The sequence below is a fragment of the Montipora foliosa genome, chromosome 2 (assembly GCF_036669935.1).
Source record: "Montipora foliosa isolate CH-2021 chromosome 2, ASM3666993v2, whole genome shotgun sequence".
NCBI lineage: Eukaryota > Metazoa > Cnidaria > Anthozoa > Scleractinia > Acroporidae > Montipora > Montipora foliosa.
The window spans coordinates 48624522-48641316 of NC_090870.1; the positions used below are offsets into that span (position 1 = coordinate 48624522).

General features: G+C 38.9%; 2 protein-coding genes across 3 annotated transcripts in view; one reads left to right on the forward strand and one right to left on the reverse strand.

Annotated features, from left to right (window-relative positions):
• LOC137993390 (TBC1 domain family member 13-like) overlaps positions 1-8822 on the reverse strand; it is a 19070-nt gene extending 10248 nt beyond the window's left edge. For both annotated transcript variants that reach the window (XM_068839217.1, XM_068839216.1), the window contains exons 1-12: positions 8789-8822; positions 8624-8697; positions 8471-8511; positions 8053-8114; positions 6797-6890; positions 4867-4949; positions 3543-3610; positions 3353-3447; positions 2604-2675; positions 1812-1871; positions 1521-1587; positions 109-207 (exon numbers count right to left, since the gene is read on the reverse strand). In XM_068839217.1, the coding sequence (XP_068695318.1) occupies positions 109-207; positions 1521-1587; positions 1812-1871; positions 2604-2675; positions 3353-3447; positions 3543-3610; positions 4867-4949; positions 6797-6890; positions 8053-8114; positions 8471-8511; positions 8624-8697; positions 8789-8805 (832 nt within the window). In that variant the 5' untranslated portion in view covers positions 8806-8822. The remainder of the gene's footprint in view (positions 1-108; positions 208-1520; positions 1588-1811; positions 1872-2603; positions 2676-3352; positions 3448-3542; positions 3611-4866; positions 4950-6796; positions 6891-8052; positions 8115-8470; positions 8512-8623; positions 8698-8788) is intronic.
• A 151-nt stretch (positions 8823-8973) lies between these two features.
• On the forward strand, positions 8974-10730 carry LOC137993391 (heterogeneous nuclear ribonucleoprotein A1-like). The gene is made up of 2 exons (XM_068839218.1): positions 8974-9992; positions 10438-10730. The coding sequence occupies exon 1, from the start codon at positions 9093-9095 to the stop codon at positions 9987-9989; it is 897 nt and encodes a 298-aa protein (XP_068695319.1). The 5' UTR covers positions 8974-9092; the 3' UTR covers positions 9990-9992; positions 10438-10730.
• Positions 10731-16795: the final 6065 nt, after the last annotated feature.

Below are 16795 nucleotides of genomic sequence, written 5' to 3' on the forward strand. Positions count from 1 at the left end.
TTTAATAAATGTTGCCGTTATTGTGTAGAGTTGAAAAATGAAAACTGTGAATGCTCCATGACTGTTTTACTCTGCAATTTCAGCTGTAAACTTTAAGGAAGAACTTACCTATTCCACATTCAGAATCATCCAGGCTCTTTATGAAGTTGTCTCGTATCTCCGACATCAGATTTGTAAAGCAGAAGAAAGCATCTGCTTCCACATGTTCTGTGGAAACAGGTGTAATACAGTCATATTATACTGTTTGGTAATGGTAGTTATTTCATATAATTCATAAAAACACAGCAATGTGTGCATGTGTTTTTAATTTGTTTATTTATTTACAAAGTGTTTGCAGGGCACTACCACATTAGAAGTTTTATACATGTTCAGTTAATCAAATGAAGAAGTGATCATGCAGTGATGTGTGCATCCCAACAACGTTGTTAGTTCTGCACGCCCAAATAGGCCAGTTTCGTATTTTCACAGTTAGACTAGATCTAGCATGAAAATGGAGGTTAATGTGGGGGAAATAATAATTTGCATGTGAAAAGATTTTCCCATTAGAGCCTCCATTTCATGCTCGATCCAAGCCAACCGTTAGAATATGAAACTGGTCTATTAACTACTACCTTTCATGACGTAAACGTCTAATTTTGTTCCATGGGTTCATGTTTTTTGCATGTTGTACACAAATAACATTTGTTGTTTTCACAAAATTAATCATACTCTTTATTATCTGGAAAGCTAGAGATCATCTCTCACAAATCAAAAATTAAGGAATCTTTCACACCCGGAGACTAAAGTAAGTTCAGAATTTTGCAGTTATGTGTAGAATAATATTTTTCCACTTCGTTTTAGTTAAATATTTGTTCATTATTCGATTTTTTTAAATTGTGTGATTAGTCTTAGATCTTTACCATTTAGAATGTTACTTAACCCATTGACCCCTAAGAGTGGCTTTTACTCCGTCTAACGCCAGACAATTTTACTCGCCAATGGGGGTGTCCCAGGGTGTTTGAGGTGTGAATGGGTTAAGGTGCATAGTTTTCTGCTCATTTTATTTAAATAGTTTGAACCACACTAAAACACATAGCCATATGGCTTAAAGAATTCACATTCAGATTTCTATTGGCTGTTTCGAATCAGAGTATTTTACGATTTTATTGCTACAGCAAGTTCCCATGGGGACTGGCACTACTACTACTGGGACGACGGCGACTACAGCAGCAACGGCGGCGGTGACCACGACCACGACCACGACCACTACTACCACCAATACTACTACTACTACTACTAGTACTACTACTACTACTGCATTAGGAAACGTATCAGGCAATGTTTCAGGCAACAGATGGCAGACATCACTAACGAACAACAATAGATTGTACGCTATAACTACACATTGGCCAACACAGTCGGAAGTCAAACATTGCTTTTCACAGAGTCTGACTGGACAATACTTTCCCTAAAAAGAATGTGAATTAATTAAAAGTGCTCCCACTTGTAACATCCTTACTTTCAAGTTCATTATTTTATACCTTGCCACTCTGCGTTTGGATCTGAAGAGAACACATAATACAGAGGGCCAATTATTTCATTCATTCCCTAAAAAAATTCAATAAAAATTAAGTTATGTTTGAATCAAATCAACCTCTCCTTCATCAAGCAAATCTACTAACTAGTACTTGACAATGTACAGTTTCTTTAAATGAAACTTATCCGAATGTTACTCAGATGTATGCAAATAGAAAATTTCTAATTATAACAATATTTGCAAATCAAGTATTAAAAGTTAATTACTTTTGTAAGAGGGTGCCAAAATCACTCACTTGAACATATCCCAAACCAGGATTAAGTTTTGCATAGATGTACAGTATCCTTTCAACAACCTGTCATGAAATAAGATTGAAAGCTTGCAAAGGAACAAGAAGGGTTGTAATCACTTCAGATTAAAGATCAGGTGTAGGTAGAGGAATCATCAATCAGAAGTGCAAACAACAAGGATGATGAGACTGACAAAGGGTTGGGAAAAACCAATTTGAAACAAAAATTATTCCAATGGAGAGGACAACCGGTTTAAAATGGTGTCAGCCAACTTTTGCAAGCACTAATCAATGCCAAAACAACACCAGCTCTTTAAGCTTCTTTGATAACACATTTTAAAGTCCTCTTTAGCATTGAGGCTAATTGGACGTCTTTTGCCACTTGAATTATTGATAAAAATAACTAAATTTAACAATTTTTTCGGCCCAACGCTAACCCTTTCAAGTTTGTTAATTGGAATAGATCATGATACATCCACCATGAAAACATGAAGTGATACTTGCCCTTACCTGAACAATTTTAAGCTTTATACAGTTGTCCAGATAAGTGTGAGAATCACTTCAATCTTTTGTCTACAACCCACTCTTCAAATACACATTATTTTCTTTCATTCATCATTGCTTTCACAGGAACATGTGAGCCCAATAAATTGACTTACTCCCAAGGATTTGAATCCCATTGAATCTACCTGAATTTTTCAGGTGTCTGTAAGAGACAATAGATTATTTTAATCTTTCCTGTATAATCCACACTTCAATAATACACATTTCTTTCAAAACATGAAATGTTAGTTTTACCTCCCAGTGAGCTTCCTGTTCATCCCCTAGGACAATATATTCTTCTGGAGCAATCTTCCTGGGCACAGATAACTAAAAAACAGTGAGATCAGAAAGACACACTAGTAATACAGTAGATTCAAATGACACCAAGAAAAAAAGTATAATGATCAGTTCACTTGTTTTCAGATTATAACATTAATCAACCCATTGACACTTCAAACCCCCTAGGACACCCCCGGTTGACAAGTAAAATCGTCTGGCATTAGACAGAATAAAATCTGTTAAGCCTCACTTCCAGGGGTCAACCGTTAAAGAATTTTAATGTTACCCAAAATTAATTCAACTTCACAAAAGCAATCATAACTCAATTAGATGTTTAACTTGGGTCATGACATGCCCTTATTAAACAAATAATGTAATGTAATGCTGTAATCTTATATTTTGGACGATGTGTTTAATAAAGTTTATTTGGCGCCGGATCATAATATTGGCTGAGATTTAAAACAATGGGCCCGGTTGTTCAAAAGCCGATTAACGCTACTCCAGACTAAAAATTAACCAAGGAGTTTATTTCTACATTAGAAGCGTTCAGTCAATCTTGAAAAACAAAAATTTTAAGCAAATTAGAAACTTTCACCAAAAAGTTGAAAACACAAACAAAAGTTTACGATAATCCTGGATTAAGTTAATCGACTTTTGAACAACCGGGCCCAGGATGGTACATAATATATGCAGTGTTTACCCAGACATAAATGGGTAAATCTTACGTTTTTTAGGCCACTCCTGTTGGTATTGACCTGAGAGGCTTCCAGGTGGGTCCGTAACACTCGTTCCCTAAGGGTCTCAAAATCTCTGTCATTGCCTTAACAGATAAAGAATTATTGTCAGAGCTTACCAAATAACTAAAAGGATACAAAAAAATATATGCAATAAGAAGATCTCACCCTTAACACTCACCAGCTGTAACATCTTTATTTGGGAATTTAGTTGCAATTTGAAAAAATGAAATATCAGGGCAAAGCCTCCTGGAATTAATAAAAATTATTACTGTAAGCACCATTTGACCATGGCAGCAATTAGAAACTGGCAATTTTAAATATCATTAGTACTTGTAGAAAAAGCAATGTTCAGACTGCAGTAATTCCAGCATTACTGCTTGCAGGGTTCATGTTGGATTTTGCATATAAAATTCCAGGAGTATTCAAGGAGTTTTCAAGAACCAGAAATTCAGTTTTCAAGGAGTGTTTGTAAGAAGATTTCTATGCCATACATTGTGTTTCAGTGTTTCTGATATTTGTTCCCACAAACTGCAAGTTATTAACTTGCAGTTTTTAAGACTACATGCAAAACTTAAAATGCCTGTGCATGCACTGTCTTTCCCCCATAGTCAATTTGCTCAATTTTTGAAAGGTTTCTTTAACTAAGGATGATCATCATTTTCTCTTGGCATAATGCAATCTCTACAATTTTCACCGAAGCCAAAATTCAAGGAGTTTTCAAGCAGTTTCCCACAAAATCCTGTTTTCAAAGGCTTTTCAAGCACCCTTGAAGTCCAAAATTAAATTCCAGGGCTTTTCGAGGAATCAAGGAGTAGCACAAACCCTGTGCTTGGGAGTTATCCTCTGATTAAGTCAGACTAACTTGAGATCGTTTTTTCCTGAAACTTTCAAATTATCTTAATATACTCTTAAGACTTAATAACTGGTACATATATGGAGCACGGTTTTCACATTCCCAGTGCAGCAGCTAGACGGTCTGTTGTGTGTGCTCCAGAGTTCACTAGTTCAACCAAACTGGTACAATATACTTGTCAATAATTACACTGTACAGCTTTATTGAGTTTCTAAAATCAGTGGTGTTGAGTTGCTCTCAAGTCCAATTCGGTAAAAAAGTAAATTACAAATAAGCTACAAAGGAAACAGAACATCTAAAAATCGAAAACTTAAGAGAAATAATAAAGAAAATGGGTGATTGCATCTGACGTAACTCCAGCAAGTGCTGACACTTCAAAAAATAAATAGATAAAAACTCCCGCTCCTAAAAAGGTGTGCTCCTAACTCTGAGAAAAAAAAAGGACATGTAGGTTGGCTGAGTGACCCAATTTGTGGTGTTTGACGGTGAGCACTAATTAAAAAATCCTCTAACCTTTGTGATTTCGTTCAATGTCAGGCAGTGAAATGGTCTCTTTAAGGCAGTTAAATTAGATGCCTGCAAGTGCTCAGAGACTTTCCAGCATACAGACAATTGAATAAGAACAAAGATGTACTTTACATCAACACACCTACAGTCCTTGTCAATCTGTAACAACACCTCATTGTCTTTAAAAAATGCCAGCCAGTTGCTATCAGGATTTGGATTCAACGGCTTAAACACAAAAGTGAAGGATATACAACTCTATTAATAAATGAAAAAACATATGATCACTTGTGCACAACATTATTAACACATTTTCTTCAATAAAAAGTAGCTATGACGGTTATAATGTCCAATTTTTTTGCACATTTTCATTTGAAATTCAGAAGAACTCTTTATTCATGAATGTGAGTGAGGATGGTAGTGGTAATGGTAGTGAATTTATATAGCGCATTTTCTATTGACATACTCAAATGCGCTTTACAAGCAAGGGATCTATGGGTGAGATCGGACATCAGCATATAAAGTGTATAGGCGCTGCTGGCAGCAGCTATCAGTCCATTAGCGATCTCACCCAGCACGTGAATGAATGAAATGAGTCCTCACCACAACACCAGGAGCTCCATGCCCTACTCGTTATGAATAGTGTGTGAGTTCTTTTACGTCCCACTGGGTTGTGAACATTGAAGGGTTGTGAGATGGGGCCTACGGTTTATATTCCTTATTTGGGAAGATTTGAAAGTCTTAACCATTTGTGGATGTAATTACAAGGGCAGCACTTTTCCTCAGTTATTTTAAGACCCTGAGTGTTGGTCCGGCCGGAGTCAAACTCACGACCTCCCACATGGCAGCCAGATGCTCAATCAACTGCGCCACCCGTGCGTGGAATAGTACCCCTCCCCCATGTACAACTGGATTTTCTCGTCCCCCCCTATTTTGTTATTTGTCAAAGAAATGAAACATTCTAATACCCATACCCCTAACAATAAAGATTTTTGCAAATTTAATTGTTTTATTTGGTTCAGTGTGTATGCATTGTTTTCTCTGGGAACCCAGTGATGTAGCAGTTGGGATGTTGGACAGAACCACAGCTTCATGATTTGGGGCCTGGTCACTGCCATTGTGTTTAATAAAATAATTAATCCCCTTAATCTCCCAGGTGTGCAAATGATGGGTAGCTAAATATAATTAAACAACAGGACGTACTCCACTGACTCAGCCAGAGTAGCAACCCCCACAGTTACTGAATGATATGTAGAGTTAACAGGTTCAGAACTTGGCTGTCCTCAGTGGTGTAATGACTATGTTCCTTGTCTTTTAAACACTCCTGTTAAATTACAATCTTGTGTTCAAATGGCAGAACCAAACAAAGAACATTTATAATTTGTAATTACCAATCATATTACTTCAGTATGGTCCAAGAATGCACCAAATTACTATCCAGGCTTGTGCTTTTGCAGGAGTGAAAGGGAGGGCAAAGGTTTTTGCCATGAAATTTGGGGTGCCCAACTCTCATTAGTAAGGTAGTAAGTTAAATAACAATACTTTTTTCACATAAACAGAATTTCAAGGCACCTCTAAAAACAATAATTAAATAACCCCAGAATCACTTTTCTACAGTGGCCCTTACCACTCCCCATCTACCATAAATAGGGAGCTTATGAAACGACGATGTCGAGGGCAACGACAGAGCTACAAAACAATAGGTTTAGTGAGCAAAAACAATGGCTCTGCATGCTCTGCACGTGCATTTTACATTTTGGTACATTTCTTTGCCGTCATCTCCTAAATGACGACGTGAAATGACCAAATTCAAGGTTCTGTGGAGGTCGTTAGCACATGATGATGAATTTTCAGTTCTCTCTCTACGCTTCCAACCCACTCACATCAGTTTAATTCCTCGCCAGTTACTACACATTTTTAAGGTGAAACGACATGAAATAGTTTTGTAGTGATATGAATAACACGAACTCGTATTTTTAAATGAGTCCTCGTAGCCGTCGTCGTCCTTGTTTCGTAAGCTCCCTAATAATGTGACTGGTCCCTCATGGATGATCTCTAAGCACTTTTTGACTTACATGATCAACATCAAATTCCTTGGAGTCCTTCCCTGATTTTGTTCCTTTGCACTGTTCAATGATGAACTCACGAACAAATTGCTTATAAGTTGCCCTTAAAATAAAGAAATGCACCACCACATGACTTAACATCAATGGCATGTCTCTCAAAATTGTATGCAAAACATGTCTTTTTCCTTTTCCTTCTTTCTATTGATCAATGTCCATTTATTTCTTAATTGAATTTCTTTTTACAAATTAATGCTGCTGAAACTGTTATCAGAATTTCTCCAGTTTTACTGAAAAATGTCTTGTGAAATCATCTTGTGATTTATGGTGTTCATAGCAGTGCTCAGGATTTAAAAAAATTCCAGCTTGTCCCTGTTTTAAAAGCAGGGAAACTAAACCTGTAAATTTGGTTGCCCTGATAAATGATTGCTTGCCCATTGGGAAACTCTCTACAATTAAATGCACGCCGTGTTGCAATCACATGGCATCGAAGCTTGAGTATCCCATAGTTCTTAGTGTGCGCCTGTGGAAGTCTGGGTTTAAGGTTTAGCATTTAGCTTGGCAACGGGTGAATTGACAACACTGATATATCAGAGTTCTAGAAAGGATACGAACCTACAACCTCTGTAACACCGGTCAGATGCTATACCCACTGAGATACACTGAGCTTGGTTTTTTAATCTAAATCTACATGTTCAAGCACTCGGCAAAGTCCCTTTTTGACTTACAGCCATTTTATGCTTACGTGGCCTCATACACTGTAAGCCTTTTTAGAGACGTCACTGCCAAGCCCGGCCACTTCTGCTGAAGAGAACAGGACAGCCACAACACCGGGGACTCCATCCCCTACTCTTTTCGAATAGTGTGTGGGTTCTTTAATGTCCCACAGGGAACTTATGAACATAGAAGATATTTGTGAAACGGTGCCTACAGTTTATAGTCCTTATCCGAGAAGACTTGAAAGTCTAACCATTTGAAGATGTCATTACAAAGGTAGCACTTTCTCCTCAGTTATTTTAAGATCCTGAGTGTTGATCCGAACAGGGTTAGAACCTGCGACCTCTGGCATGACAGCGTGATGCTCAACCAACTGAGCCACCAGTGTGAGGTACCCACTGGTCCCACTGGTCTCCACAACCTCCATAACACTGGTCGGGATACTCTACCCATTGAGCTACTATACTACAACTAAAAATTTAGGACCTACATAAACGACCTAGCTTTCCAGTGAGTTCTAGCAGCTCAATGGGTACAGCACCTGGCCATACCTTTGGCATTTGAGAGTTTCAGGCCACAGATCTCTCTGAAGTGGAAGATACCCCAACATAAGCTGCAAAAACAACAAATTGACAATTAAATTAATGATTTGATGAATTTGTTGTAAAAAAAGTAATTGTTTAATCTTTCAACTATTACCTTTTAACATTTACAACTACAACCCTTTGCCTTGTGAGACATTGAGCTCGTAGTGTCACGCGTCACGCAACGTGAAAACACGCCAAAAAAAGAACCTGTTGTATTGTTTGCCAGGTACAAAAGGCCGAACCAGAAAAGTTTTGACTTTTAAGTTACTGGTGTTAGTTAAATTTATCACTTTGTCTTCGTCTTTCGAGAGAAACTGGGTATAGCGTACACAAGAGTCAGACAGTAACCTCTGACCCTTGAATCGTGGAGACGTGTACATACCTTCCAGCATAGTGACCGAATTCCAGATCCATCTGGAATGCCTGCGTTTAAATTGTTCCAAAATAAGTAAGCTTAACACGGCGTGGCGCTGAAGTAACCAAACTAACTCGGGCTTCAACTCCAAAAGAAATCTTTCAAATCTTAAATGCATACCACTGAAACAGAGCCGTTTGAGATGTTTGAGGTCTATCTCTCGCGCAGAGAGAACAGACTGGAACTCTGAAACCCTTCGGATTAACAAAAATTAAGTTAGATTATTTAACTATGAAGGCAACTTTTTCACACACGGAGACAGTCAAATGCAGCAGCGATTCATACCTCTGCTTGAACGCCATTGGTTATTGAGTCCGCAGTGAACGCTGCAGCTGACGCCGATTAGATTTCGACTTTCTATCGGTTCATCATCGGAACCAATGAAAATGGTTCGGATAAACTCGTTCCACCAATCACGTCCAATCCTTGTGAACACGTGCAAAATCATAAGACCACCACCACTTCTTTCTTCCTCTTTTCGGCGTCCTCTACCGCGTGCGAAGATAATTCATTAGAAGGCGGAAAACTGGTTGTTCCCTCGTTCCATTTGAGACAGGAAGAGATATCTTTGATCCAGAGAGACTTAATTATGGCAAACCCAAACGAATCAAACAATGATGACCGTCTCAAGAAGCTTTTTGTTGGTGGTTTGAAAAGAGACACGGGCGACGATACGCTGAAAGAATACTTCGGCAGTTATGGAGAAATGACGGACTGCGTTGTAATTCGCGACAACGCGAAGGCATCCAGAGGTTTTGGATACGTGACTTATGCTGACAAAGAGAGTGTAATACAAGTTTTACTAGACAAGAAAGACAAACCTCACGCCATTGAAGGGAAAGAAGTAGAAGTTAAGCGCGCCATTCCTCGTGATGACCCAAGCCCAACAGCTCATCTAAAGACAAAGAAAATATTCATCGGCGGTTTAGCGGACGAAGCATCGGCAGACGACGTTAGAAACACTCTCGCCGACCAGGTTCGTGGAAATTTCCCAACCAGCGTTGATTTAATAATGCGAAAAAACGAAGACGGTAGCACTTCGACCAAACACCGCGGTTTCTGCTTCGTTGAATTCGAAGATGAGGACCTTGTCGACGAACTCTGTTGTATTAAAAAAATCACCATCGCTGGAAAGACGGTCGAAATCAAGAAGGCTGAACCCAAGGACAAAGCCGAGAAGGGTGGTGGACGCGGTGGAGGACGCGGCGGTGGCCGGGGAGGCATGAGTGGACGTGGTGGTCGAGGAGGCGGTGGAGGGGGTGGAGGTAGCCAGTTTGGTGGTTATCAGGGCAGTGCTTATGACCAGTCTTACTACGGTGGTGGGTATGGCTATGGTCAGAGTGATGGCTATAGTACAGGATATGACGGATATGGCTATGGTGCTATGGGAGCCTATTCACAAGCAGCTTCACAGTATGGCCCACAACAAGGCGGTTATGGTGGCGTAGGTGGCAGAGGAGGAGGAGGAAGATACAGGCCATACTAACAGGTAAAAAGCATGTTAAGTGGTGACTGGTAACTATAAGCTCTCAATACGGTTCCAGAAAGTAAAACCATGCCAAAGTTTGTCTTTTCTGTCAACTCTCTTGACCAAATTGGGTGACTATCCAAAAAAATTCTTCATTCTGGCATTCTCATTTTAGTAATCTGCACTTGCAAATTTTGTCTGTATTGAGAATTTGATGCACAGCTAATTTGGTGTGAATAAGCAAACAAGATTGGCACTGTTGAAATTTTAATGAAATTGAAATTGTGATGTATGATATCTTAGTTATTATGGTTGCTGTGTTTTATTGTTTAATATTTAGCCCTCCCCTTTTAAAATGCTGACCCTTAATCATGTTAATGATGTAGAGTTAGTTAAAGTACTTGATTGTATAAGTGAGACTATTGTTGCCCTGAGAAAGCTAAGCCTGTTTTGTTCTGATACTTAGGTTTTGTTGCATTTGAAGTCTAAGTCGTCATAGCCAGACATAAGTTACGTTAAGGCCAGGACCTAGGCTTCCAAGGAACGCAGTGTTGCAGTTGAAGTTGATCCACCAGTTAAGATGCAGTATAGGCTACCCCACAATAGCAGTTGCCTTCCTGTAGACAGAGTTTACCAAGTTGCAGTACACCATTTTAAATAGGGAACTTTTTACTTTGCACTTTTTAAAAAAATATCTGTACAGAACCTAAGTTGTCATTAAAGTTTGTTAGGTTAAGAATAAAGACTTGATCTTGCTTAGTCTTGGTTAGTTTTTGTACAGGAACTGAAATGGTTCAGGAAAAAATACGGTTGATCTCGATCTCCTCACACATTTAGAGTATTTAATTAGTAGAACAAGGAACCCCTATGCACCCAGACTGCATACCTCAAAAGCTGTTAAACATAGTTGACCCAAGGTAGCAAAACCTTTCTTCTCTCCATATGCAGCCTTTCAGAGTTTTCTGCCTTACTTTGTCCTAAAATTGTGATAAGAGAAAGTGCTTTCAGACATTTAAGGTTAGGGCCTTTTAAACCTTAAATTCAACTTGCATGTTCCAGAGAAAAGTGAAGAAATCATTTTTTTGAAACCAAAACTATCACGTTTTTCTGCAAAGAACTGCAAAGCTTAACCATGTCGGTCAAAGCCTTCCATATAGAAAGCAAAGCAGCCTGAACAAGTGGCAAAAAAGTGCCCTGTTTTAAATTTAAAGACAGTGGATGGTTCTTGTAGTTGTGACTAATGCAAGAAAAATTTGAAATTTTTGCTTGAAGTTTAGCCAAGCCAAAAAAAATGAAGCGTGGGCATATTGGAAAAATGCTATGAGTTTTGAATTGCATGTGATTGTAGTGAAAAACAAAGCAGTTGCCCTTGCTCTCTTGGTTTAGGTTTTATCATTAGCTTATCCTTTTGAGATCAACCTCATTTCAGCTCTAGGTGCTTATTTCAAAGTTATTGACCTCAGGTCAGGTCTAAAATCACTGAGGTTCAACATTAAATTAGGTGAGTGTGTCATCTGTCTGTCTAGCAAAATTATGAATGTGGGTAACCACAAACATTTTCATCTTCTTCAAAGTGAAATCTTCCATTGCAAGTGTAGATGCAATAATTAGAGATGGACTCTTTTTCTTCTTTAGTGCTCTCTGAATTGGGCATATGTCATGAGGAAAGAGGTTCCTCTTCTTGTTGCATCTTGTACAGTCAAGTCCAGCAACAGGCTGGGGGTGAGAAGGTTGCCTGAGCACTGTGAGAAAATTGAAGCTACCGGGACATCAGCAACAGCACAGCTGATATGGTTTGTATGCTACTCGTTCTGGTGGGAACTATCCTTGTTTGGGACTTGTGTCGTTGACAAGTGACGACCAGTTTTTACTATCTATCTTGGATGTCCATGAATGTCTTTTTTAAACACACTTCACAGACCATTGATTCCAGTCTGCAGTTCAAAAATACTGATCATGTGATGCCATTTTCTCTTGCTCTCCCCGAAGAGAAAAGCATGAAACGATGTTGACGGCTAGTAAAACCAACCAAAGCAATTACCCTGGAAAAGCCTTGTCTGAGAAACTAAGATGCGGTATAATAGAAACAATAGTACAAGAAGGTGGAGACGCTACTTCAGGTTTCTTTCTTTTGGCGGGTATGGGAAGAACAAAGAAATAGCATCTCATTATCGGTGTTTTTGAAACTGCAGAGCCACAAAAAAGTTATCACGTGATCAGAATAATTTTTGAACTGCAGACTGAAATCAGCTGTCTGTGAAGTGGGCTGGAAAAAAAGCGATTGTCCACGGACGTCTGAGATTGATAGTAATCGTTGTCACTCCCCTCATCCTTAACCACTTAGCCAGCATAGCGGGCAGTATTGTTGGCACAAGGGGCAAATTAACGAGCAGCAAAGCCGTGCAGAGAATGGGGAGGTGTCAAATACCATGTGTCCAAAAACTAGGGTTTTTGAGTATCTTGGTCACTGAGCAGACTGAAATTTCTGATTGGCTGATAGCAAGAACACATCAATCAAATGTTACTTGAGACCATCAAAGAAAGTGTATCAAAAGCGCTTGCTTATCTAAACAAAAAAAAGAATGGGAAATTGTGCTTGACAAAGAGTAGGAGACTGTTGCGAAGGAGTTTCTTTTCTGGCAGAGCTGTTATGGTTATTGTACCCACTGGATTTGGTAAAAGCGTGCTAGACATGATCTTCCCTTTTGCGAAAGAATAAAATTGTCATCAAAAATCTTCCATGTGATCAATTCTCAGATACTGTAGTCGACAGTGCAAGATAAAATAATCTCTGAATTGCAATTTCAGATTTACATGCACGTAATCTACAGTAATTGTGGATTTACTTGACAGTAAGCAGGGACACTTCAACAAGTTGACTGCCCCCTACCTGTCAACAGGTGCTGTTATCTTGCGTCATGCTATTAATGTGATCCAATCAGATTTTACCAGAAATCATTTGCACGTTGCAATTCAAAAACAAAATCTCTCACCGAAATGTCAGGAAAGTCTCACTTAATCCATTCAATCGTAACTATTTCTTCTATTTCTGCAAATTCCACTTGACAGATCATGCAGTTTTTCTCTTGCAAACATTAAGGACACAATGTCGAGATAAAAAATCCTTCATGTTTTAGACACAATCAACGATTTTTAAGATGTCAATAAAATGTGCTAATATCTCCAAGGAAAATGGACTTGTGAAAAGTCCAGTTTCACAGTAGCTTCTCTATTATTTTGTGGAGAATTGTGTGGCTAAACCATTGTTCAGTGCAACTGTAAACAATGTCAAATTTGCCATTCAATAATTGTCTTTTAAGCTTGGCTGATTCCCGATTGTTGCAGTGCTAATTCCAGAATTTGGCTTCTTTGGATTTACGACATGTTTTTCCTAGAACATTCTTGATCTTGTAATAAATAGCACTGTCAAATTCCATGTGAAGTACAACTAAAATTTTCATCTTTCAGACAGACCATACTTCAGATGCATTTTCTGTGAACTTCCTTTAATTAAAAGATTTGGGGAAAAAAAGAATTTGAAGATGAAGCAATAGCATCGGCAAGCAGAGGCAAAACATCCAGTTCAAATCCTTCTTTCCAGCCATAATTTGATCAGATGTTTAACGATTTAGCAGGAGTATGATTTGCAACTCTAGAACCAATCAGAGGGAGACCCCAAGAGCTCTATTGTTTTATGACCAATGAGAGAAAAAAGCCAGAATTTATCATGCCCTCCTTCCCCGCAATGAAACGTAGGGAGGAAGGGTATGATTTAAGGCTAGTTCAAAGTATGAAGAAAAGTCTCTTATCAACAGCGATGCTTTTCATAGTTTTCATACCAGTTAGTGGCAAATGAAAGTTTGCATTGACAATTTTTTGAAATTCAAAAAGCAACACTGTACTTCCTGTCACATATATATGGCTGGCGATTAAGAGTAATGAGATTGTGCAGAATATTTATTGTATGCCAGCAAGATTGGGTAAATACAAGTGCTTTGGTGGCAAAACAGCATAAAAGTAATTCAAAGGTTTTGCCTGTTTAGAGACTATAGAAAAAGGCGTATCTTAGGTATGATATTGGAATATGTAGTAAAAGTAGGGTTAGGCTAGCCATGAATGATTTTGAAATAGTTAGGTATGTTTTTTTTGTAAAAGTGAACACTAAGAACTTTTTTTGGAAAAACAAAGAACTTAGAATTTATATTTCATTGGGGAGGCGCGATGGCCTCATGGTTAGTGTGCTCGACTCCAGATCGAGTGGTCCGGGTTCAGGTCCTGGCTGGGGACGTTGTGTTGTGTTCTTAGGCAAGACACTTTACTCTCACAGTGGCTCTCTCCACCCAGGGGTATAAATGGGTACCGACGAAATGCTTGGGGTAACTCTGCGATGGACTAGCATCACATCCAGGGGGGAGTAGAAATACTCTAGTCGCTTCATGCTACAGAAACCGGAGTAAGAGCTGACCTGTTGGGCCTTTTTAGGCTCGTGACAGACATAACCTTTACCTACCTTGTATTTCATTGAAACGACAGGAACTCTAGAGGGTCTCAGAAAAAACGACAAATAGTGGCTCGGCAATTCTATTTATGCACTTTCAATCACTGTTTTTGAGTGTGAAGGCCCTCCTCTGTCAAGACTAATCAGTGCTATGAAGAATGTCCAAGACCTTACTAAACAGACTTATCACTACCATTTTCTAACATAAAAATTGTGGTCAGCGTGTGATTTTTCAAGTTAAATATGTATTGCATTTGATGTTTTGGTGTGTGGTATCGCTGAGTATTTCTACGGATTGTGCTGTATTTTGAGGAGCCCACCAGGACTCGTCAAAATACAAACAACTGGTAAAAAATACTCAGCGATACTACACACCAAAACATCTACTAAGCTATTTATTATCCAACTTTTTAAAGCAAATGAATTGCAAACAACCAAGAACGTGTGACAGAGCTGTACGTGTGGGGCAAGGTCAGCAACTAAACTAGGTAAACTGGTTCTCTACTGTACAATATCGTGCAACATTTGCACTGCGCATTTCGTACGTTGTCTTTACAATAACTTATACAGTTGGATAATGGTTATTTCTACCCCTGCCCCAGTGAGTAAGGACATATTTTGAGGCATTGCTACAAAATCACACCACAAAATACAAAGTATCTATGTGACAAAATGATGGAAAGGAAAAGAAAGGAACTTAAAGTGTCTCATCTTCTCTTGCTGGAGCACGAATTGGGTACACTGTAAAGTGAAATCAACAAATCAATGCAAATCAATGCAAATCAAATCAAATGTTTTTTTGGGGAGCTTAAGCATGCGCTTTTTTGAGACTTGGGTCAGTGGCAACCGGAACTGACTTGTTTTCCCTTTTAACTTGTCTTCACAAGACCACATTTACATTGCTAAGTATCTTTTCTCTGTTAGAGATGATAACTATAAAAATATGGAACACACCACTCCTGGGATGTCACAAAAACACATGCTTTATCTCCCTATTGAGGAGAGGGGAAAACCAGAGTACCCAGGGAAAAACCTCTTGGAGCATAGTAGAGAACCACCAAACTCATCCTGCATATGATGCCAAATCTAGGAATCGAACATGGGCCACATTGATGGAGGGAGAGTGCTCTCACCACTGTGCCAGCCCTGAAGGTGATGCTGTTTGTATGTGTAATAACAATAGGGGACACCATACTTAAGCATGGCATAAAACCACTGTTTATAAACATTTCTTTCTATTTGAATTGTTGTACATTGAAAGAGTTACTCCTTTTAGAAAATGTTAACTTAAAAATGTACAGACCCTGAAGTGTTACATGCCCAGGTGTGCAGTGAAAGACAACAGACAAATTGGGCGTAAATGAGTGGGCAGGGAATGTACTGGTAAAGTGCAGATAATACCCACCACCCAAAAAAATGCAAGGAGGTAATTTTGACAGGTTGAATCTGTGGGAAATGAAGCTCTATACATTTCAGCTACCCTGGTCTCATTTTGATAAGTAGAAAATTGCAAAAGCATAGAAGAGAACCCTGAATACAATCAACGTGCAAACCTGCAAGTCAGTCTGCTTTTCTGAAACAAAGAATTTGTATAGATGCACTCTCCTGACACTTCAGATATTTTCCTTCAGTTGGTAATCAGTCACTGGTGCGCTTTAAGTTGACTGTGAGACCCAATGGGAGTCACAACCATTTCTGACCAGAATGGCTTCCTGTGAGCACTTAAGCCCAATTTCTTACATAATTTATAATTGGGAAGTAGTTGGATCAACAATTAAGGTTTTATTGTTTTTGAGGGTTGAGTTTAGAAGTACATCAGCTCTGCTAACAGAATTCATCGGCTGTCAGTGCTTTCTAACACTCCCTGTCTAAGGATTGTTGGTAGGTCATGGCAGTGTTTGGGAGCACTACCATTATTTAGATTATTGAAGTTTGGGAGAAGTGGGAAAGGCTTACCTTAACATTGGCTTAATCAGGTATTTAAAGCCAGCTTTGGTTCACAGACCAAGCAAGGTCTGCTAGCTTAAAACAACATGCCATAACTTTTAAAAATGAGTGGAATAATATTCTTGCTGTCAAATACAAATCATTTAAATCTAGGGGTAAGGAAATGGACTAAGTGGTACATCTGTCCATACCATGGCTCACGGGGGTGGGAGGGGGGAACGGTGGGAAAGGATTATCCTGGTATTGTGGCTTGTGCAAATTTTTTTTTGCTACAGCGTAATTTGTGTTCTTCTGAAACACCAGAGAGCTTGCTTTATTTTTCTTTTTAATCAAATACTGCAGATTATATTGCAGGACACAAGTGACAGGAGAAGCAATG

Bases quoted from the DNA above. Each gene is read 5' to 3' on its own strand.
- LOC137993391 (XM_068839218.1), top strand. From the start codon at position 9,093: ATGGCAAACCCAAACGAATCAAACAATGATGACCGTCTCAAGAAGCTT.